Source organism: Phalacrocorax aristotelis, chromosome 1 (genome assembly GCF_949628215.1).
Source record: "Phalacrocorax aristotelis chromosome 1, bGulAri2.1, whole genome shotgun sequence".
Lineage (NCBI taxonomy): Eukaryota > Metazoa > Chordata > Aves > Suliformes > Phalacrocoracidae > Phalacrocorax > Phalacrocorax aristotelis.
In genome coordinates this window covers 173898608-173923114 of record NC_134276.1, presented here as the reverse complement: position 1 = coordinate 173923114, position 24507 = coordinate 173898608, and the positions used below count along the sequence as shown (strand labels likewise).

At 36.8% G+C, this 24507-nt stretch overlaps 1 protein-coding gene across 6 annotated transcripts in view; it reads right to left on the bottom strand.

Annotated features, from left to right (window-relative positions):
- Positions 1 to 24507, bottom strand: part of PPFIA2 (PPFI scaffold protein A2) — a 344808-nt gene that overhangs the window by 234491 nt on the left and 85810 nt on the right. For 3 of the 6 annotated variants that reach the window (XM_075080716.1, XM_075080717.1, XM_075080718.1), the window contains exon 1: positions 3724 to 4138. The exons of the other annotated variants lie outside the window; for them this stretch is intronic. In XM_075080716.1, the coding sequence (XP_074936817.1) occupies positions 3724 to 3804 (81 nt within the window). In that variant the 5' untranslated portion in view covers positions 3805 to 4138. Of the gene's footprint in view, positions 1 to 3723; positions 4139 to 24507 lie in introns of those variants that run through there. 6 annotated transcript variants of the gene reach the window in all.

Sequence of the window (24507 nt, the reverse complement as noted above, 5' to 3'; positions counted from 1 at the left end):
TGGCAATTAATAGGCAAATTAGTGAGTGCATCTAGGATTTCTTATAGAATATGCTTTTTTTTCATGGCCCTTAAGTTGTCCATAAAAGCAGCTTGATTAGAAAATATTTTTTCAGTGCATTAATGTTTCCCATTTTATAACCAATAGCCAAGTTTAAAATATCCCCTTTTTAACCCAACCTTTTCCACTTGTATCATTACTTTATGCAAATAACCACTAAATACAGTGAAATACAAGACCAATCAGAGAGCAAGGCAACGTTACTACTTGAACTTTGTTGTTTACAATGTTCATGAAAGATACATGCTCACTGTGGGACTGCTGGCAAACTAATTCATCCATATAGAGTAGCAGAAATACTATCTTTTTATCAAGCTCGAAGACAAAAAGAAATAAAATCACTGCTTTCTGTTATATAGCTGCAGAGGTCTGCCAAGGTTGGCACGAGCAAACTGAGATGAAACAGAGATACTGAAATACAAAGCACTGGACTTTGGTATTGCCTTGGTTATTGTAAAACTAAACCTTGTTCATAATAGCATTACAACTCCTTCCTTTCATACAGTATATAACTTCTTTATATGACCTCCTCTCATATCTTTTTTCTACTTTAATTGCTTTAATCAAGCATAGTCTAGGGATCAAAGCTTAAGCTTCTTTTAATTAGGTGGTTCGGCAAATATACTGAATCAAATCACGCTTTTAACATTTGCAGAATTTCAGGACAGATTTCCTGAGGAGAACAGAGGTATTAGGAATTTCATAGCTTCTAGATAGTTGCAGATATCAATGTAATTTTCAAATTCAATACTCCTTCTGAACACTAGGCATCCTAGAAACCAAAGTACCTAATAAAACACAATGAAGTGGGAGAGAAAGGGGAAATGAAAAAACTCGTTTATCCATCCAGTGTCATTGCAGGTGAAAATATAATTTTAAATGTTGGAATTAGTTGTGGAGAAATTCCTTGTTACTTTCATGTACTAAAAATCAAGTTCATCATGCAAAAAAATCCCTGAATTTGAAAGTTATGGCAGAATTCTAATTTCAAGTAATGCTCACTTACAAAGAGAACACACTTTATAAAGTTGATTTTAAAGCAGACTATTCAAAGCATTTGATGAAGATCCTAATAAATGCTCAAAAACTTGTAGAGATATCCACTAATTATGGTTCTCCCCAGCCCAGGTGCTCTGCTAGATACATCTCTGTATGGCCAGTCTGATTCCTTGGCCAGTAGAGGCCAATTTGGTCTTATTTCCGAAGAACATCAGTGAAATGATAATAATAAAGGTACAACTTGCACACATGCTTTGTGCTTCTTTCAGTACCATTTTTGTTGCTGAAAGAATGAATATGTTGTGATTTTGAATCAATGGACAATTAATTCAGCTGCTGAATCATTACATCGATGTATAGTTAATTCAGTAGCTTAATCACTCGTTACCCTCCATCAGTAAGAGTCCAGGCCCTCATCTCACAATTTTTGTATTTGTTCAGTTTTAAACATGCTAGACATTCACTTTCCCAAGATTGTTTTCACACATTCAGGTTAACTACCAGCATATATATTTCAAAGAGCCATTAAGCTGTCCCGTAACTTTGCAAGCTATTTAAATGAAAGAGATTCTCTTTCTCAAAGAGATTACAATGTAACATACAGAAATAATAGAACACATAAGAAAGCAAGATATGAAAGTAGTTTACAACAGATCAAAGCAATTACAAGAGTCATATGAAGTCCTTCTCAGCAATTATTACGTTTGTAAACAAAGACTGAATTAACTCAAGAGGGAAAAAGAAGACACCATGAACATGGTGGTCAGATGTTAGGAAGCAAGGAACAACAAAGGAAGCCAAGGCAAGAACTGGAAAGTTGCTTCACAGATCTTTCTTTATATTGCACATATATAAACAAATAAATAGAAAAAATAATTTCAAAATGGGCAGCACAGGGAAATATAGGCTTTCTTTAGTCAAATTTCTTTAATTTTTCAGGGATTCTTTTGGCACTGTTAACACCAAGCCATTCTAGAACACAAACACAGACTGTCCTGAATTAGCAGCTTTACATTCCGAAGTCATTTAACTCCACATTGCTCATTAAAGTATCCAGAATGCAACAGGAAATTCAGTTATATTTCCCTTTTATTTATTGTCCCCTCTTAAAAATCAGTAGGAAGAAATGATTTTTAAAAGAGAATTTTTTGTGTGTGGGATAATGTCTACAGTAATCAGAGAGACTGCTAGTAGCAACAATACATTCTGTAAAAAAATTATATAGTTCATTGTTAGTGCTTACTTTCATAAAGTACCATATAATAAAATAGTCAATTTGGAACCACAACCAAACAACCTAATTTTAGTGACTTTTTCAATTCGACACACTCAGAAAGAATACCTGACGTCAGGAACTGTGTTTAAGAGCATAGCTACAGGAGGCTGTACAGAATATTTAGATGTCAGTGTGTGAAAAAAGTAGTCCTGCTGTAGAGGAACAGGCCTGGGGCATTCATGTCTCTGAATCACTGCCAGGATCAGCAGATCGTCACTGTTAGGAGGATGCCACTCTTTCTGCACAGCCCTCAACTATCATTTGACATCACTGTAAAAAGGGTAAGACAGTAAAATTAAAAACAATGGATTAAAAGAAGACAATGAAATGCAGTTATTGGACCCAAAGGATGGGGTACTTGTATTTTGTGAAAGAATTTTGCCATGCATTTTATGATCAACTTTTACTTGCCTCAGATTGTTTGCTCTGGTAGTATACACAGGATTTATTACATATTAAAGACATCACTTTACAATAGCATAAAACAACAAAAAAGACAAAATTGTTACACAATTAGGAATGGAAAGGTTATTTAAATCCTAACTGTATCAGAGGCTGAGCTGAAAAAGCTATTGCCACTTTAAGTAGCGGAGTGTTTGAATTGCCCTGCAGGGCTGGAGTGCTCTAAGGAGCAGCTGGGGCAGTGGGGTTGTGGGTTTTTTTTATTATTGTTAAATCTTAGTGTAGGAATACATAGTTTTCTAGAGCTAAGGCACTGAAGATTTCTTTTAATTAAATGCTACTGGAAGATGGTTGTAATTAGACTGATTTCCACTTTAGATTTAGAGCATATATTAAATTCTTACCTTTAGCTAAGCACACAAGCTTATTTACCTGAGTGAGGCAAAACCTGGCTTATAACTGAGAACCTTAATAATCCTGACAATAGATTCTGCTGTTCTATGTGATTACTATCCACATGAATCAAATTAAGCGTCAGCTAGGAAGAAACTACATTCAGGATTAATATAAAAACAATCCAGAAGACACAACTTACAAAGTTTTAAAAATATTTTTTTTGTATAATATGAATTTATAATTTCTGATAATTACAGCACAGTGCTTATCTGAACTAAACAGAAAGACAGTGTGGTCCATCTAAGGAACTATAAATCTAATGATTTGTAAGATGATAATATTATTGGGAAAAACAATCAATAGCAAAATCATTGTGAACGCAATTTTGTTTGTTTAGGAACAATTTACATGCTGATTCTTTTAAGGCAGCAAACTTACTGTGATGATATTGATTTCTTACATATTTTCTCCTACCAATACAAAACTAATTAACACATAAGCTTCTTAACCTATTAGCTACTCTTACTCAAAGTTTACCTATTGTTTAAGTACCAAGAAAAATCCTTTCAGTTTTATTAAAGTTCACTTACCTGAAAAGTATAAAACCGGGTCCCATTAGGAGGATGCACTTTAGGAGAGGCAGAGACAGCGTTCATATCCGAGAATATCATTTCTGGTCACACACACAATACAATCCACAGAGAGCTACAGATGCAGAGTAGAGCGCTAAGCTCAGAGATAAATCCTGTCATACATTTAGGGAGGCAATCGTACAAAATGCAGTCTGCCCCATCCGTTCAGACGTACAGTGACAGCACTTTGAATTCCCCACTCCTACATCTGTGAGCTAAACTGTAAGGTCATTCCTCCCTGACCTCTGGCTCAACTAGCCCTTTAAAATATGCACAATGAATAAAAATTAGAAATGCCGAAGAAAAGAGAGCTAGAACCTACAGTACATGGAGCTTGTGCAGAATCTGGCAATGCTTTGGACCTGCCCATCTGTTCTCAACGATAATCACCTCCCTCCACCACAGCCTTGCAAAGTGATTATGCTAAGCATCCCAGTTAACCAATAACACACAGTTTCATTTCAAGCAAGCACGCACAGTGAAAAACAGAGGACCTCTTCTGACTAACCTGAAGCATGCCTTGTGTTCAGTTTATAGCTGTATTTGATAACAATGATAATTTTATCATTGCAGTTGCTGACAGCTATGTTAACACATACCAACTTGCTTTAAATAACACGAAGGTGGGTTTTTTTTTGTTTTGACTGTCTTGCCTAGATAAAAGAAACAGTGTACCGCTCTTCAAATTAACATTTTTCATATTTCTTCATTTTTGGGTGCTACTACAGACTGCAAATAGTGAGAAATAAATATTTGTGATACTCTTCACAGAGCTACAGTCAGTTTAAATATAACACATGTTACAAGCCTCTCTTTTCTCTTTCAATTCTTTTTTCTCATCCTCTCTCTGAATCTCTCTTTAGGAAAGGTTTACCTAATATTTCTAAGCATAAGGTTGAAATTTATTCTGAGTCTTATTGTGCTTCGCAAAGCTATAGACCTACAGCTTAGCTCATTAGCTATACACAATATCTTTAAAAGTTACTTTTTAAGGTAAATAACACTTGTGAACACCTGCACTGAACATCCGAAAAGTATTAATTGTCTTTTTTCTTCACACACAGATCATTTGAACATTAAAGAAATTAATATTCAAAGACCTTGACACCTTTTAGCAACAAAAAATAAGTGTTCCATTTACAAAAATTGAAAAGTAGGGTTTCAGTAAAGAGTAAAAAAATGTAAAATGGTTGGAAAACGAACTTTACATGTTCTGTCAAGCACTTTGTATTTTATTCATAAGGTTTAAAAGAGAGACAGAGAAACCACTTAAGAAGTGGTACTTGTCAAAAATCTAAAAGCCTGGTGAGTTGCCAGGCTGCCTCTGTTTGTTTTATCGTAATGCTTTTAGCAACTGAAGACAATACAGCTTCTAAAGTAAAATGACTACAAAAGGAGTGGGATAGATGCAGGGATGTCTGTTTAAATGTGTATGCAGTGTGGTGCATACCACAATAATAATATTTTTTAAGCCCAAGAGAAAAAAATCTTCTTAGATCTAGTCATGTCTCACAATTTCTTACAATTACCTTGATATTGCTTCTATAACATTTACTGAATCAAAGCAAAACTACTGTCTGGAATATTTTCTTGAGACCTAGATTTCAGATTATGGATTATTTTCCCCTCTTTGAGTTCTGTTCCAGAAGATCTAGATGCTGGTATTAGCAAAGGGGTCCCTCAACTGGTCAAAGGAAAGATACCAGATTGTTGGTAATCTGAGTATAGAACCTTTTATTTTGAGCTAATACTTTCTCCTTTACTTTACCTACCTACCAAACATGCGCTATTTCCCCGCAGTGCAGTGAGTAAAGTTTCTTTTACGGACACTTAAGATCGTTTGCCCTGAAAGATGACAGAAATTTACCTCTTAGTTTCCTCACCATATGCAGAATTCATGTGCAAAATCCCACGTACATCTCTCCAGTAGACAATCACTTTCTCTACTAAATAACTGTACCTAACTAATAGTTTGACCTTCTCTTGCTCCAACTTTCACAACTTTTTAATCCTCGTTTCTACCAGGGATATAGGGAAATCAGTTCCTCTTTGCTTTTCAAAATACTGCTCCAAATCTCTTCTCTGTTTTTTTGGCTTTCCTGCTTAGGTGAAGGAATTTGCACTTAAAAAACCACCACCACCACCACCACCACCACCACCAAAAAAACCCAGCAACTCGCCCCCTCCCCACATTTAAGTTCCAATAAACACATCTCCCTAGTTAATCAGTATAGGTCTGGAGAGAAGGCATGGCATTGTAACTGTTGTTCGATCTCTCCACTAACTTTTACCTCCTGTGAAAATACTCCCAGTAATGAGTATGAATTTTCTTTTAGCTCACTGTGAAACAGGTCAACACCGTGTTCTTGCAGGATCCTCATGGACTCAGAATCTAATTTTGATGTAACACTCAAACAGCTTGAAAATATTTGCATTAAGCAGTGTTTTTCTGAAAAACACAAAACCAGCCTCTTCCCAGGAATTGGTCAGAGTAAAGGTAAATTCAGTAAAGTATGAACCGATGCATGGCAGAATGCGTGTTCACAATTACAGAGAGAGAAAGTCACATCTCAGAAATGCCAGCAACCCCAAAGCTGGGATTCAGCTCTCTCTTCGGAACAAGGAGCTGAAACCAGGTCTCCCATGCCTAATTGAATGCCACAACCACTAAGCCGGGTATCAAGCAACACAGCCCGAAAGTGAGCAGAAAGTGGAACAGAACACAAGAAATTAAATAGACTCAACAGGACAAATGGAGAAATAGACCTACAGACCATGACTACAGCTCTCTGGTAGAAGTGCTCACAAAGGATGTAATTCCAATTGAAATACTTGCTCCACTGAGTCTTCCAATGAATGGCTTAATTATTCCACGAAATTAGAGTTGTAGTGTAGGAAAAAAAGATCGCCTATATGAAAATGAAAGAAATCATACATGTTTAAAAGTATGAGACGGGGCAATGCTCATGAGATGGCTTTAGTTCCAATTACTTTTGAATGTGTGTGTTACCAAGCTCTGAATTTATATCATATGTGTTATGTTGTCTTTGCATTTTAATTAGATGCCCCTCTCCAAAACTTTCAGTGTGGTATAATTTTAAAAAAAAAACCTAGTGTTCTTTTTTGATGTGTAGCCTATTGTTTTTTTATAGTAGATAAAAAAATGTAGAAATATGTTGATATACGTAGATATGTAGGTATACAGATATGTATTTAAAAAACAGTAAGTTACACATTAAAAAAAGAAGGGGAAAAATATAATATATATATAATCAGAACACTATGTGAAGTACTTTGAAAATGCAGGGACACTAATACAAAAACTTGTATCTCTGACTGCAGAGACATGATGCACTTTCTTAAATTGACAAACACACTTATATTTTTAATATGCTAATGCTTGTGTGATATAGTTTCTCTTCAGAATACGTAGTGCAATAGAAACACAGATGTTTTGAGTTAAGATTTAAATCACCAGGTCCTATTAAATTAGGTGAGTAATTACCCAGAAACATGGACTTTATATCACATACTGTTCTCATTTCTGCCTCTATCAGGGAAAACCATGTTAAAGAAAAATGACTTCCTCCAGGAGCAATGAGAGTGTGTGATTTTCAGAATATTGGAGGGCTTTCACATTAAACCCAGATGACATCACTTTTAATGCACAGACTCACAGAAACACTACCAAGCTTCCAAAATCTACAATACTGTACTTGAACTGATGTTTCTTTTATATCTGCTGTTGTAGACATTCATATAGAGGGAGCACCATATGATACATTACTGATTTGGCTAAAATTCTCTGAATTTGCTTTAAACTGAAAACTGTTAATATTTAAAGAGTTCTGACCTCCAGCTGTTAATGGCTGAATATATGTTAAATCTTTACCACAGTTCAGACAAAAGATATTCAAATTGCATATCAAATCGCAAGGAATATCTTCATAAAGTCAGACATGACATCTAATTGTTCTCCATACCCAAATTAATTTACAGTTTCTTTTTAGCTCATTTAATGAAGTTCTACATCGAAAGTATTTCAATTTTTTCCATCAAAAAAGCAACACAAAAACATGTTATCCAACAAATGAGTATACTTTAAAGAATGTATAAAACTCATACATATGAAGTTTCAGAAGCTAACCTTTCCCAGCTGGTATAGCTTCCAGAAAGCAAAATGGGAAGGAGAATTAAGGAAAATGAAACATAGTACAAGGAAGTTTTTGCTCCCTTTCAGCCTTCTGGCACAAACCAAAAATCCTTCTAGAATGGAAGACTTGCAGAAATAGATCAGCTTATCTTATTGATCAGTAAAGACTGTTATTCATCCTGTTCCTGTAATTAAGAGCTGATTATCAACATTTTCCACCATTGCTCTTTGTTGCTTTGTATCTTGAATATACAAATACCAATGCTTGTAAAGAGAAGCACGTCTTAAAAGAGCAAGTGCTGGTACTAAGTCAGTATGCACCTATGAGCACTATTTTAACCTCAAACATAAAGATTTGTGTAACCTATGAAGACAAGTACATTGCAGAACAAAACATCTGTTAGCTGTATAAACTGTATGCCAGCAATACTAATGGATAAAACATATCCCAACAGGTGTATTCTGTACAATGGCTTCCCTTTCAAGCACAAGAACAACAACTGAAGCTTTCAGAGGAAATGCAAATATGAATGTAGTTCCTTTTTGAAGTACCCTTGCTTTGTTGTATATACTGGGAGATGTTAACAAGTACTGCAATTATTTTGAAAAAACAGAGACAACTTCAACTAATCAACTTCAAACTTTCATAAACATTTTCCTTTTAAATGGCAAACTTCAGAATTAATTTTTCTAACACTAACTATCTCTGTGCTATGAAAGGTCAATAAAATTAAAATCACCAATGCAGTATCTAAGTGAGTTTATGAATACAGGAGCTAATCCAGAATACACTTCCCACAACCTATCAAGTATGCCATCCATAATCAACAATCATCAAATGCAATCACAATGCAAAGAAGTCCAAAAGACACAATGCCTGACTTTGCAATTTGTTTGCTTGGGCAGAAACAAAATTTCCCTTCCTTTTGTACATTCTGGACAGGTAATTATTGACCACAGCTCGGACCCTTGTGTAGCAGCAACCTACAATATTTTGGTCATCACAGGTGTGAGAAATTAATTCTCACACTCTCAAGACTTACTGACTAAGTAGTTCTATACCTGACTCTCTTTCCGCTTGGCTCAGCAAAGCTGGGATGAAATACCCAAAGTACCATTCTGTTTTTCTTGAAACACTTAAACTCTTCAGCACTGGATCTGTCTTTCCTCTGTATAACTTGACCATCAGTAAATCAAGATTGTACACAGAAGCTTATTAGGTAACTGAAACAAACCTGATATAAACACTGTTTTTATCTATTTTTAAGTTATGTGTTGCTGACAGTGACTCACTGATTCAATCTAAAAAAGAAACTGAATGAAGACATAATGCTTGAATATACAGAAGTGTTCTGGACGTTGAGCATAATGTGAGAGTTAAAGGAGGCAAGGATGGCAGAGTTGCGAAAATGTGTAATGAAACAAAACAACAAAAAATCACGGGAAGATTTATCTCTGTTCCAGTTTTACCTTACCTGATTTGAAAAGATACATACTTTTATTTTTCTGCATGACTTTTGGGCTTCAACTGCTAAAAGCACAGATACTAAGCTATATTTAGTACACAACCTGTGTCCTCTGCAATTCATTTCTGATGCCAGGAATGACTGCATTTCTGTTTTGTGGCATAGCTACATATTTCATTAAAAAGTCTACAGGCTCTTTGAAATTAAAGATACTTTTTAATGTAGAATCATAGCAGTGACCGCATTTATGAGTATTTTTAATAAAATTCCAGTCAAATCTAACATTAACTTTTGATGAGTCAAGACCAAAAACTCCAAAATAATGTGATCCCAGATGGTAGCAAAGAAATAATGAAAACAGTCAGCTTGTTATTTCACCCTGCGTCATATCACTTAGGTATCACTTTCATTATTTACATCCTTTAAGCTGTTTATATTGTAACTTTACACGCAGTGGTATCACTGTACTTGGCAAAATAAGAGTAATTTTGTACCAGAAAATGTAGAATCTAAACCACATAAATTACTGCAAAGGATCACAGTACACTAAGGATGAGAGAAATTATGAAAAAACATAAGAGATGATAATCATTGCCATGCATCATCCTCAGCAGAGAGCCTTTTTCTTTTTAAGTGAACATCTTACATTATGTGCCTTATCATGAGGTTAAAAATAGGATGAGGGCTTATGATGGAAAAACAAAAGAATATACAAATTTGAGATAATGTGTTCAAGCACTACAACTTAGCACAGCTCACTTACGCATAGATACCATCTCTAACCTGTGTCTCCTCCCTTCAAAAATATTTTTTCTTCCTAACCATATTATTGTATTCATTTCCATTCTGTTCATTTTATACCGATTCTGAAGTCTTTACATACAAATAGACTGAGATGTAGTCTGTTCCACAAGTATAAAAACTATTCAGAGAGTAAACTACTAATGAAAACGAGTAGTAGAATTATATCTAGAAGATAAAGGCTGTCAGGAAAGCTTGTGCCAAGGCAATTGTCTTTGTCATTTATGTCTATTTGTGCTCCATCTGGAAAATATCTTTTGTCTTAATGAGTGATGCAAGTTGCCAAACTGGTCCTTTGAGTAAGAACTTAAAGAACTGAATCAAAAGCTAAAATTCACAACTGATTAGTCCCATATTTTACATGAGAACTGGAAATACTCCCTTGAGTAACGATTGTGGACTTCAATAGGCCTTTACAAAAGAAGGTCTGTTTGTTTTCTTGCTCGATTAAAATTTCATAATTTTTCCATAGTGTCAGTGAACACACTTCTGAATGAAATGAACATAAACTGAAGAAACATGAATAACAAGAATAAAGCCCATAAAACTGCATAATCATGGCTTCTTTCACATGGTACAAGAATTATAATATTACTGTTGTAATGTTCTAATAAAATTCCCCAAACTAGATTTACCCGAGTAGCTTTTCTGTCCTGAAGCTAACTAGAATGATTCTGAATGGGATTACAACCCTTGGAATTGGAATCTGCTAAAGGGCTGTTAAAGGGAACAATATTTACAGTCATACTTCCAAAAGCAGTAATTAATTAGGTTGTTCAATTGAAGACATCTTTCATCTAATTTTCAAGGATGCTCAGTCTTTGAATAGCCTCTCTAAGTCACTTCTGATGATGTCGTAATACACCATGGTGAGCATCAGGCCTCACTGTTGTGGATGGAAGAGGCCAGGCACTTGGAGTGACTGAGCAAGTTTGAAAATGTCAGATCCGGTGCTCCAACCCTATTCACAAAATTTAGTCTTCTACAGACAATGCAAAATCAATCAAGCAATCAAACCTTCTAACACCTTTTTTTTAAGTACATACCACAAATCAGTAATAACGTATTAGCTTGAAAAGACTTCAGACTTTGCTACAGCGCACATCTCTTCATTGTCGTGCATACAGCCTTATAAAGATAACTGGTCATGGTAGAAAGCAGAAACAGTGTCTCTTCTAAAGACGTATCCTGTTTCTTCTGCACTTGTCCTTAACCTCTTGATGCCATTTTCCCTTTCAAAAGTGCAGTGGGAGTGTTTGTGTTCTGATACTGCCTAAAATAATCTTTCCGACACTGAGAAGATATGGGATTATAAAACAATACAGTCAATACTGTCCTGAGGGCAAATGGCTGTTCCAGCTCTTGACTCAGCAGACTTTCATTTCCCCTTACCAGCTATTATAAAGATATAGAACAAACCAGCAACCCCATACCTATTAAGTAGAAGCAAATGTTGCATTTTTCTGGGAAAAAAAATTATGATATACAAATACAGTTGAAAGATACTTTTCCAGCGCTAGAAAATGTGAATTCAAACAAAACTAAATATTTTGTATTTCCTTTGTAATTCAGACTTGGAAAATCATCAAATATGCTGTGCTGATTAATGCTGATTTAATGTTGACTTTCAATTATCGGATTCATCTTTTTGAAAATTCTGAAAGTTAAAAGACAACACTGTAAAACCACCATTTTCCTAACCTTTGGGCAGACTGGCTTCAAAACATGCTAAATCCCAGAAAAGGACTTTCTAAGTTTTAATCTTCACAATAGTCACCTTTATTCTTCATTAAAAACATTCAGGGAAAAAAAAAGTAGGCTAGCATATTAAGTAAGACAGTATTTATAGGACATAGGAAAAATAAAAGTATTTTTAATTTCCTTTCTCCATTCAGTCTGGATGACATAAAAAGGGAAAAAAAGATTCCCTTCAATATTCATGCAAGTGACTAAGCAATATTATTCACGATTTATCTTGCCATGCATCTAAAAAGTGCTAAAAACTTATAATCAGTGTAATACATATGTTGTTTACATTCTTATGGCTTAATCTATATCTCTAGCTAGAAAATCAAGATGAAGATGGACAAATAATTAACAAATATGTGTGCCAATATTAACTGAAGAAAGACCTGTCATTTTTAAAGATCATGGTCTAGAAACATACACTGGGACTGGACAGTCAGGAAAAATAGCTACTTGACAAAAGCATAAAAATGTAGTTAAACCTAAATTAAACACTGTGATACTGACACGGTACTGCTCTCATCTTTAAACAAAAATCTTGTCCTTTCTGCATGGTGGCAGATGTCTACTGCCTGGTGTTCCACACTCATAGCTCATTTCAGAAACGCTGAAAGCTTAGTGGTAGGACTATAAAGATACTAGATTAAAAGAGCATTATTCACAGACAGAGAGCCTCAGGTGGAGAGATACCAGGTAGGATGCTGAGAATTATGTGGCTGCTATTCAGCAAGGACTCCATCCCCACATTGAAAGCTCCTTGCCAGTGTATGTAAGGTAGCTTTTCCATTTCTTTCTTTCAAGGAAGCAATGGCAGGAATGAACATCAGCATCTTCTGGTGGGCTTTATTTGCAGTGTAAGTGCCAGCGTCTCTATGCGTTACCACAGGCTCCCTTTAAAGTCAATAAAGACAGGCACTTTCAAGGGGCATTGCTTCTGACCTATTTTAGCTGTCTATTTTAGTTTGAGATGAATCACACCACAGAGGTGGGAGGCAGTAAAGACAGAAATGCCTACGCCATAGATGTCTGAAGTTAGGTGCAGTGAATCCTACCCTGGGAGTCTGAACTGAATGTTAAACAAGTCATCAGAATATGACAAGAAAATATAACCAGGGACAAAACCCCCCACCACTTATTAAGTACACCTGAGGGAAATTTACTATTAGAAATAACTATTCCCATAACTATGTGAAAGAAAAACAAATTCACACAAACCTGAAAATGGCTTTTCGTACTTTCCTAAAACAATGATGTGAAAAGCAACATCCGCAAAAACAAATTCACAGTCACATCCAGATTCACTCTGCTGTTACAATCACATGCAAGATTAACATCCCAGAGTAAGATATGGAACATTATGGAGCATGGCAAAATTAACTGCAAAATCACACACGTTTTATAAATGGAGATACTGTGGCACAAACAAGTTAAATCACATCTACAAGGTTAAATAACATAGCAAACTCAGGCCAGGCAGTTCCTAATTCTCAGTACTATATTTGTGCTTATTTCATGTTCACTGCAGCATGAACATGTCTCTAATGTATATTAAATGGATACAATACACGTTTATTATGCATTCAAAGCTCAGAATTTTGTTTAAAAGGTCGTCTAGTATCAAGCAGCTTTAAATTTTTGTAAGTTTCAAGTAGTGGTAATTTTAATTACTATGTGGTGGCATAGGAAATTCTTAAAATATTGTAGAGCACCGGATATATAATGAACTTAACTATGGCTGATAGAATAGTAAGATCACAGTATTTGTCATGTGTAGAAAATTTTCCTAATTGAAGTGCATTAGGAAGAATTTTAATTTGGAAAAAAAAAAAATGGCACAAGCCAACCACAGATTTAACCTGCATTATCCATTAAAAGCTTAGTACTCTCCTGAGTCTGACTTAGTACACATTCTCAGCAAAACCTTATGGGAAAGATACCTATAGAAAAATTATACACAGAATATAATTTGTTTGATTTCAGTTTTACATTTTTCATCTTTCAGCTTCACCCACTGGCCTCTATTCTGTTAAGAGAATGAACAGATACATTTGGTGTAGCTCCTCTATAACAGTTACATTTTACATAAGTATGCCATGGTTTATTTCTCCTTTAACAGAACGGTGCTAATCCTGACAGCCTCTCTTCACTTAAAAATTCCTTCTTAGTCCTAATTATTTTCACTATCTGTCTCTACATCTCCAGATAGCAGCTTACCATTACAGAATATATCTTGCTCCTTCTCTGCACATCCAGATGGAAATCAAAATGAAACATTTTATCTTACTCCTACTCCCGTCCATTTACCAAGACTTCAAACTTTCTAGTTGGCGCATGGAAAATGGCACTGAAATTGCAGTTAACTGTGGTTTGCTAAGACTGAACAACATAAACAGGTGGCATATGAACCAATTTAGACAAGCACAAACACAAATTGTAACTCAAACCTTTCGGACACTGACCAAGAAAGAAATTTCATTAAACAGCAGAACAGTTTTTTATATTCGCACTCTCTGTTCAGCTGAAAAAACTAAGATGACCATGGATGTGGTTTGACAGACAAGCAAGATAGAACAGTTGGGAAAATAAATCACAGATGAGTCAACAGTTTAAATAAAACTTGTGATTTTATTTTTTAAAAATTTCAAATGACTCATTCATGATTATCTCCCCATATTTTTCCATTACATACACTCCACCTCATAATATCTATACAGATGAACTTGGTTTCTGTTCAAGCTAAACAAGATATTTTATTGCTTTGTATGTCTTTGAACTGTTCACATGTTAACTCTTTATTTGCTTTACAAAAGCCTTGAAAAATTATTCTTAATTTCTGCAATTTCATTTTTGTGATTAATGCATCTACAAGGTAAAATGCTAAACAGCTATTAGAGAATAAAATGCCCATTGTGGAACACTGCATGCTATAGTCAGATTTAAAAATGGCATGTTAGATCAAGCTCCATGGTTAAAAATCATCCCTTTTCATGAGGGCTAAAAATAAGCTTTTACTATTATCAGTAACTTTCAACAAGCACAAATCTGTTTAACGGATACCCTTTCGCAGACTGTTTTTCAGCTCAGTTGTTTCATGTTTCAGTTTAGACAAAGTTAATCCTCCTAAGCAACCCCATACCAAACATCACTGTTTCACTCTTACTGCTCATCTCCGGAGTTGCTGTCTGAGTTGCTGGAGATATTAATGGGGCAAGAAAGAGGCAGGCATAATCTGTCAAAGCTGAAACCATAGAGGTAGCAGAGTTGGCATGGAGGCTGTGACACCATGAGAGGGGAAAGGAAAGCTATATTTTTAGGAGTAAACTAAGTGTGCTTGGGAAAGTTCCCAATCATTCTGGCCAACTGGCACAGAAGAGTACATAAATATGCTCGTCAACAATGAAGTGTCCAAAGACACTGCATGCAAACTGCTTATTGGGAATGGCCCCTGCAACAGTTCTACTCCCACACAATACTTAGAAATTGCCTGGAAAAAGTGGAAATTAGTGTGAATGAAAACTGTGCCAGGGTCTGGGCCAATAGATAGTGCTACAGATGATTATTGTGTTTGACCATCCAGGAACCCAGTACTGTTTGATTTACTAGCATACAAACATGCCAGGTCATTCCAGAAGGTTTAAAGTTATGGTACATAATAAAAGATTTCATGCATTTCTAGTCTTGCTGTTGAAAATAATTTGGTGTTTAGGGCAATATTTAAAGAAAATATATGAACAATCAATATTAATCATCTATTTCTAAAACTTCAATCAAGATAAATCCTACTGGATGCAGTGTAGTAGTTGTGTTTTTGACTGAAGAATACAACATTGTATTCTTCATTGGGGAGAGAATGCAGATTGGTACCACATAGATGATGGATACCCTTAATTCATTTCATTCAGTTGTCCCTAGCTGTTGATGTAAACCAGCATGTGCTCTGCCCGTACTGTCTATAGAAGATCACTGATTCCTGGCAACTGTGCTGCCAAGTCTTCAAAGGCTCTTTATATGCAAGTCATCTAGAACAAATCTGGCACAAGTTATATTATCTAGACATATTGCAGTAATACCTCCTGAATACAGAATGCACGTAGTCTGAAATAAAGTCTGGGAAAATGAGGAGAGGTAAGTTGTCAAAACTTCACAATTTTTGATATGCTTATCCACGTAGAATATTTGGAAGACTCTCTCCACAGTTAATAATGAAACAGCGTGTGAAAGCTGACTCAAGATTCAGGCACAAGTTTACCACAATCAGCAAATGAGGAGAAACACACACAGAAGTCTCAAACTAAAGCACAAAGCACATAACGTGTACAGCACAGTTAAAAACCACATGGGAAAAACAACAGAAATACAAAAAATGCAAAGGGACAAAACCCAACAGACAGGCAGGAGGTAAAAAACCCAACAAACCAAAAGAATATAATGCAAGTTATATGGGAGCTGTCAAGAGCATAAAGAATATCTCATATTTCAAGGAAATACTTAGAAATTAATATATCCCACTAATCTTCAAAAATGAAAAGATAAAGCTGGAAAGGATACAAAGTAAAAAGATAATAGAAGATTTTTTTCCTGTTAAAGGGAAATCCTGTTTGCAAAGCACCCACAAGAAAAGCCAAGTGTAAAAAGATACAAACAAAATATTACACAAGGTTTACATGTGTCTTGCAATCAGATGTCAGAACTGAGGTGAATACAGTTAATGATACAGAAATAGAATTGGCCAAAAGAAGTATATATCTTAAAATTATCACTAAGTTATATGCTACTTTCAGTCCTAAAATAGGAGGACAGTAGTTCAGTGTGGAAAATAACTGATCTTGGAGAATGTTCAACTTCTGCAATGTAAATTACACATAATTTATACAACAATGTGCATGGTCTAGACAAGAGTGATCATGCCATAAGCAGACATTCCTAGGGAAGCGTACGTCTTAGCAATAAAAAGAAGATGACAAACCTGTTTAAACATGAGAAGAACATGCTAAAATTGAAAAAGGGGGGAAAAAAACCTATTCCATGATAGTTGCATAAGGTACTAAAGAAATGGCTGAAAAATGTGTCAGTGGAAGACAACATTTTGTTCATGTAATAACCAAGCGAAAGTGCAACATAGCAGATTTGTTGGGCTGGTGGTGGTGGTGTTTTCTTTTATTTTTAAGGTGCTGTGCTCAGTTTTAAAACATTTGACCTTGAATTTTCTTGAAATAGAGAAGCCAAATTACTACATGTGATCAAAATGTTTCACATCTTTTCTCAGGCTAAGAAGGTGAAAGATGTTCCTATTCAAGGCATCCTTTGATAACACTAAGTCTTTCAGAATATGTTTGGCTCAAGAAATATCACTTTTTGCAGCATCCTAGACAGTGGAAATAGCCCTGCAGAAGCAAAAGCCTACCTTAATCCTTGGGAAATGCATGCATAGTGAACAAGCGTACATATGAAACATTTGAATTCCAAGTTTTGCTATACTGTTCCATAAAAGATTCCATATAGAATCATAGAATCATTCAGATTTGAAAAAACCCTTAAGACTGAATCCAACTGTCAGCCTAACACTGCCAAGACCACCGCAAAGCCATGTCCCTAAGTGCCATGTCTATATGTCTTTTAAATACCTTCAGGGATGGTGACTCAACCACTTCTTTGAGCAGCCTGTTCCAATATTTGATAACCCTTTAGGTGAAGAAATTTTTCCTAATATCCAATCTAAGCCGCCCCTGGTGCAGCCTGAGGCCATTTCCTCTCACCCTGTCACTTGTTACTAGGGAGAAGAGACCAACCCCCACCTCCCCACAGCCTCCTTTCAGGTAGTTATAGAGAGTGATAAGGTCTCCCCTCAGCCTTCTTTTTTTCCAGGCTAAACAACCCCAGTTCCCTCAGACGCTCCTCAAAAGACTTGCTCTCCAGACCCTTCACCAGCTTCGTTGCCCTTCTCTGGACACACTCCAGCATCTCGATGCCCTTCTTGTACTGAGGGGCCCAAAACTGACACAATATTTGAGGTGCGACCTCACCAGTGCCGAGTACAGGGGCTCGATCACTGCCCTGCTCCTGCTGGCCACACTATTCCTGATACAATCCAGGATGCCATTGGCCTTCTTGGCCACCTGGGCACACTGCTGGCTCATGTTCAGCCGTCTGTCAACCAACACCCCCAGGTCCGTCTCTGCCAGGCAGCTCTCCAGCCACTCTTCCCCAAGCCTGTAGCGTTGCATGGGGTTGTTGTGATCCAAGCGCAGGACCTGGTTCTGAGCCTTGTTGTACCTCATACAGCTGGCCTCAGTCCATTGATACAGCCTGTCCATGTTTTCCTTCTGATAATTTTTATCCTTTTATGTGTTCTATTCTAAGCATTAAATCCATGTGGTATGGAGGTGTTTCTTATCTAATGGAAATAAGAAAGCAGTAGTTGCATAGTACTTTTAGGGTGGCGTGTTTTCTTGATTTGCCAGGACAGATCTTCATGACAAATTTCTAAACTGAATATATTTTCAGACTTCTTTTATATTTCCTAAAATTCAGCATAATGAACTACTACTCTGGACGATGAAACTCTTCATGGTCTGACATATTTTATTTTCTCCTGACAGGGTTTTAAAAGTACTTTCAACATTCTGATGTTGCTCTCTGAATAAGAATACCCAATTGCTTAAGACTTGGCCTTACAATTAACTTAGTCTTGCTAATACCCACCCAGAAAATTCTGTATTTCTCTATATTAGCATTGCATCCTAAGTCTTTTGTGCAACTTGAGATGAGGTTGTTTTTTACTTTCCAATATATATCAGTAATTCAGACTGAGTGACACTGGTGAATTGCAGCCAAAAGCATCAGTTAATTTTGCATTCAACATGAAGTATATTACAAAACTCTTTTCAGCTAATTGAGTCTTATATGACCAAAGAAATTTTGCCATTCTTACTGGGAGTGCTTGAGACCTTAGATGGTGTCAAGAGTTAAGAACAGAGACCATGTGTCAAGACCAGCTCTTGACTGTCTCTTAAGATTTATATTTATGTGACTTGACCAAAATAACACGAGTAGTCTGTAGCAGAGGCAGCACGGCATGCTTCAGAGAAGCATTCAACTGCTTTAGCCAGAAGGCAGGCTGCTTCTTCTTCTGCTCTCTTGCCACACTCCAGCACCTTAACAGCTGTAATCAGTGGCACAGCAGAGTCCAAAGGACAACATACTCCTTCACTGAGTGTTCCTGATTTAAACACCAGAGTACAGATCATATTGAATCTTGCAGACAGAAGTACTGCATAAAACTGTGGGCACCTCTGCTCTAAAAGTGGAGGTTTCTTTAACTTTTTTTCTTCAGTCTGCTGTTTCACAAATGATGTCACCCTTCAGCAATATGCAGCTACAAGCAGCTGACTCTGGAGAAGCAATTTTTAATTAACACCTGTTTCCCCCACCCTTTTGTTTCAGTTAATTATTGCCAGAAGGTGTTGCTAACCACAGGCCCTTTACAAAACATGCTGAGCATTCTCATATCCTATCACCTTCCACAGAAATGACGGGTGCTCAGCATCTATGGTAAGTGAGAAGACATAGATATTTCTCCAGCAGCTGAGCTGTTCTAAATGAAAAGCATTCACTGAAAAGTTCTTATTTTTTAATCAGTTCTTCAGTAAAAGAAATTACTTCCAGTAGTGAATAATATTGCCCTAAAAATCTAGAAGTATAGAAGAAAAAGTTCTGCATCAGTTATAACGGTAAATAACTTTTGACTGGATGTTCATGAAATTCTGTGATTTAACAGTTTTCAGTGTTTCCTAAATAAGCTCTTAAACTGTAATATATATATGCATATAATTTACTTTGTGATTGGTTGGGGGTTTAGGACCTAAGTTTGAGCTGGGATCAAATGGCTAAATCCAGGGCATTGAATGTTTCTGCTCATTCATCCATTTAAGAACAGAGTGATTAACTATAACATCTTTTAAAATGCTGCTGTCAAAACTATGCAGGACTTTTTCCATCAGGTGAGTTATTTTCAACATTAACGTTTTTGCTCTATGGATTTGGTAGGTTATACAATGAAAGTCGTCTGGTTTAGGCGTTGGTAAACCTGGCTTCTTCAGGAATTTGGTGAGATAGATTTTATGGAAATGTTAATCATTTTATAAAAACTATTAACAAAATGTTGCTTTCATTAAAATCTAATTGGCTCAGCCCTCATTTGATGTTTTGCTCTGAAGATGGCAGGACACAGAAGTCGTGTCTATGGCTATTCAGACATGTTACTATCCACAGAAAAGTCCAAAATGGTACAACTTTGTGCAGCCCTTTCTGCTCTGTGATGTATCAGCCCTGGAAGCACACACAGAGAAAAGAAAGTACTTTTACTTCCTTCCTTCAACTGATACAGAAAATACCACTGACCTAAATCTTGCAACAAACATACTATGAACAATGGAACTACCAAATGCATCCCATAATGACTTACAATAAACTACTAGGCTAGTTAAAACAAATGTTATACTATGTGAGTAGGTTTCAAAACTGTAAGAACGCAAAGGCTGCCTCACAGAACAGTGTTTCTGCTGACACAGAATATTGCTGCATACATACTGCAAAGATGACATGGAGAAAAAATGGCTTATATTGGAAGATGAGGGGGTTTTACAATGAAACCAGGCTAGATAAACAAAAGGATGAGGGAGTAACAGTAGACCAGTTACACAATTACCATACACAAAAAAAATTATTTCATCTACCATCCAGGTGAAGACTTATCCCTCTTGACCTGGGCTTTCCCTGCAATTCAGCATACCAGCATCTTGATGTACATGTAGGTGTTCAAATGAATTCTGTAGCACAATGAATGCTAAGAAGCCGTATCTTTTTCTACTCCAGCTAATAAAAAAAGAAGTGCTAGCAGAGCCAGTCTTTTTGTATATTATTCAATAGGCAGAGGGGTGGGTCTGTGAGTACAACAGCACTGTGCAAGGTGAACAGGAGCCCCTCCCAAGATTCCAGCCAAAAACCTGAACACTTTCTGGCTTGTTGTTGCTGAAATATGACATAATTGGAAGAGAAAGCTTTATGTTTTGGCTTCTGTGCTGATGTAAATTTTGTATCACACTCTTACAGATATTTAAATATTACTCTGTCCCCTGTGTCTTCCAATGGGTTTCTACCATTCAAGGCATTTTAAAACTCAGTCTTCTGTGATGATTATGCAGTGTTGAGAATGGCTTCAGAAAGATGAGGATGTTTCTTCAGAAAGAAAGGAAAGCAAAGCCAAAAACAAGTCAAAAGGAAGACACTTTAAATGAATTCACCTTACGTCAAAGATGCAGCATTCCCACTGCATTGTGGTTTCTTCTAGACCAAAACTAATTATCCCCATATGACTTGCAATTGCAGGTACAAAGAGAACAAATGTGGGTATCAAACTATTCGTGCAAAAATAATCTGTGAATCATCCTACCAAAGGTCACATCAAAGTTGCATACTGGCTCTTAAACAGAGATTTTAGAAAAATGCTTAGGGACGCTGTTGATATACTCAAAATGAAGAAAAAACCCACTCTATGGTTCAAGAAATTATTTGAAAATATTTGTCATCATACAGGTAATTTATTGCAGAATGCACAGGTTTAATGCCACACTCTGATCAGTATCATGGTTTTCCATATATAGTAAATAGGCAGAGAATCTATCTGAGATTAGAAAGGGGCCTCTCAGTCACAAAATAGGCTTTTATTTAAGCATATAGAATCATAGAATCAAAGAATGGTTTGGGTTGGAAGGGAACTTAAAGATCATCTAGTTCCAACCCCTCTGTCATGGTCAGGGACACCTTCCGCTAGACCAGGTTGCTCACAGCCCCACCCAACCTGGCCTTGAACACTACCAGGGATGCAGCATCCACAACTTCTCTGGGCAACCTGTTCCAGTGCCCCACCACCCTCATTGTAAAAAATGCCTTCCTTATACCTAATCTAAATCTACCCTCTTTCAGTTTAAAGCCATTGCTCCTTGTTCTATCACTACATGCCCTCGTAAAAAGTCCCTCTCCAGCTTTCTTGTAGGCCCCCCTTCAGGTACTGGAAGGCTGCTATAAGGTCTCCCCGGAGCCTTCAGCCTGCCTTCATAGGAAATTTGCTCCAGCCCTCTGATCCACGGTCCATGACTCTTGGTCCATCACCAAGACATCCAGTCCTTCTTATGTTGGTGGCCCCAGAACTGAACACACAGCACTGCAGGTGGGGTCTCACCAGAGCAGAGTAGAGGGGTGGAATCACCTCCCTCGACCTGCTGGCCATGCTGCTTTTGATGCAGCCCAGGATATGCTGGGCTGCAAGCAGACATTGCCGGGTCATGTTGAGCCTCTCATCAACCAAAACCCTCAAGTCCTCCTCCTCTCAATCCATTCTCCATCCAGCCTGTATTTGTGATACATATATATGTGTGTGTGTGTGTACATATATATATACGCATATCCTATTTAAAGCCTAAGGACCCACTTTCTAATCTCCATCAAGCAGGATGCAGTTAACGGACGTTCAGTGTTACAATACATGTGGATCAGGTTATTTCTGAGATATGCAGTGATGTATGTCACAAATTTAACATGGACTTCGGTACTAAATCTTCAGGGCAAGAATAGCCAGGTTGACAATAATGCTCTAGAGGCTAATTTTCATTTTAATGGTCATGGAAGTGAGGATTTATGTGCACAATTCATTTTATTCCTAGCAAGAGTTATTTGCTAAATTACATGAGGAAAACAGACTTCTTCCTAGCAAAATATAACATCTTATGCAGGATTTAAACCTGAAGTGACTCTCAATAAACTATTAACATATAAAGGCATTATAAGGCATTATTCTAGTTAAAGATACTATACTGAAGCATGAAAACAACCTATTTGTTTTCAGGTCTGAGAAGCTGAAATGCTGATTTTCTGAAAGCAGCAGAAACCCTCTCCTGTGCACCCATGTTCTCGGTTTGTGCAACACCCCCAAATACCAGCAAAACAAATGGTGACAGCCGAGCCTTTGCCTGATCCTCTTCCACCGACTGCCATCTGCTGTCAGGCCTCTCTCTCACGGCAGCAGGGAAGGCCGGTCGCGAGCACATCGCTGCCCGCCGAGGTGTGCCTGCTGGGGCTGCTGCTCCACGCTTCGCCATGGGTCTTCCCCCAAGGACTCGTCCACAGCAGGTGAAGGTCCTTTACGGATGTTCTTTCAGGTCACCAGTAAATGAAAAGGGGCTTGCAAGAGATGGAGAGAGAAGGTAATTCTGGGGAGATGTAAAGTCTTTCATCGGAGCAAGGATAATGTTGGAAACAATGATGTATGTTGGGCCTTTTCCACCCGCCATCATTCCCCTGCAAAGTGCTTGCTTCTTCAAAAAGGATTCTATGAACAGCTTAGATAGAGATGGGTGCTTGTTATATAATGCAGATTGCTCAATCCAAAGATCCAAAATTTTTAGTGGAGATCGATGAAAAAGAGGAAAAAGTTAGGAACTTGTGTCTGCGACTCACTGGTGCCAGCATGGCAGCTTTATGTTAAGTATTAAAGTTTTAATGGCAGCTTTATATTAGCAATTGAAGTTTTAACTCGCTCAAAGGTCTGTTACTGTTTCATTATTATTTTAACGGAGAGGCGACAAATACAAACTACATACAAAATCAAACTTTTCTGCAAGCTGTATCTTGATTTCTTTTTGTCAAAGACATGCCAACCTTTAGTTAATTCGAATTTATAGTCCTTCCATAGCTAATGCACACAGTTCTAATAATTTCAGAAACCCTTTGAGTTATGTATTGTTTAAAATTAGTGATAAACAGTTCTAATGAAAGCAGAAGACAACTACAGAGAAAGTAAATCAGGGGTCCTTTGAAGTGTTATTATGGCTGTTTTCAAAATCAAATAGGTTTGTTGCCTCACTCAAGAGAAAAGGCAGTAAGTTGAATTGTAAATTATTTTTAATACATCTATAAAATGTTCTATCTGGAAAAATATGGGACATAATTTTGGATTACTGTTTTCTTAATTTCTGGATATTTTAAAGTTTGGCAAAAAGGCCAGACATTAACTTATGATAATCCTCTTGAGTTTCAGTCTTGCAAATATACATGCACATAAGCGACTTTGCTCAACAGTAGTCTGTAGTACATATTTTAGGTAAAGGTTTAAGATGAGCCTTCAAAACCATTGATGGCTGGGAGTACCAAGTACTTCTCACGAAATTTTTCTCAGTTTGTTGTTAGACTACTGAACTCTTTTAAGTAGCAAACACATTATAGTCTTACTGTAATGAGCTTTAAAGTTCACTGAGTGGGACAAGGATTTGTATCCTCTGTGAATAAAATTGTATAGAACTCTATGTCCTTCTATTTCATGCAAGATAAACAGTACAAAAGATGTAATTATGTCTGTTCTGTACACGTAATACCGCGTTACTTATATATGACATTTGTAACAGCTGTGCTCTAAGCAATGAGGCCGAAATTTTCTCAGAATTGTCCCTGCATTAGGAGTCCATTTCAAAACTTTCTAACTTTTTGCAGGAAACATTCAGGGCCAACATTCCTTGCTGAATT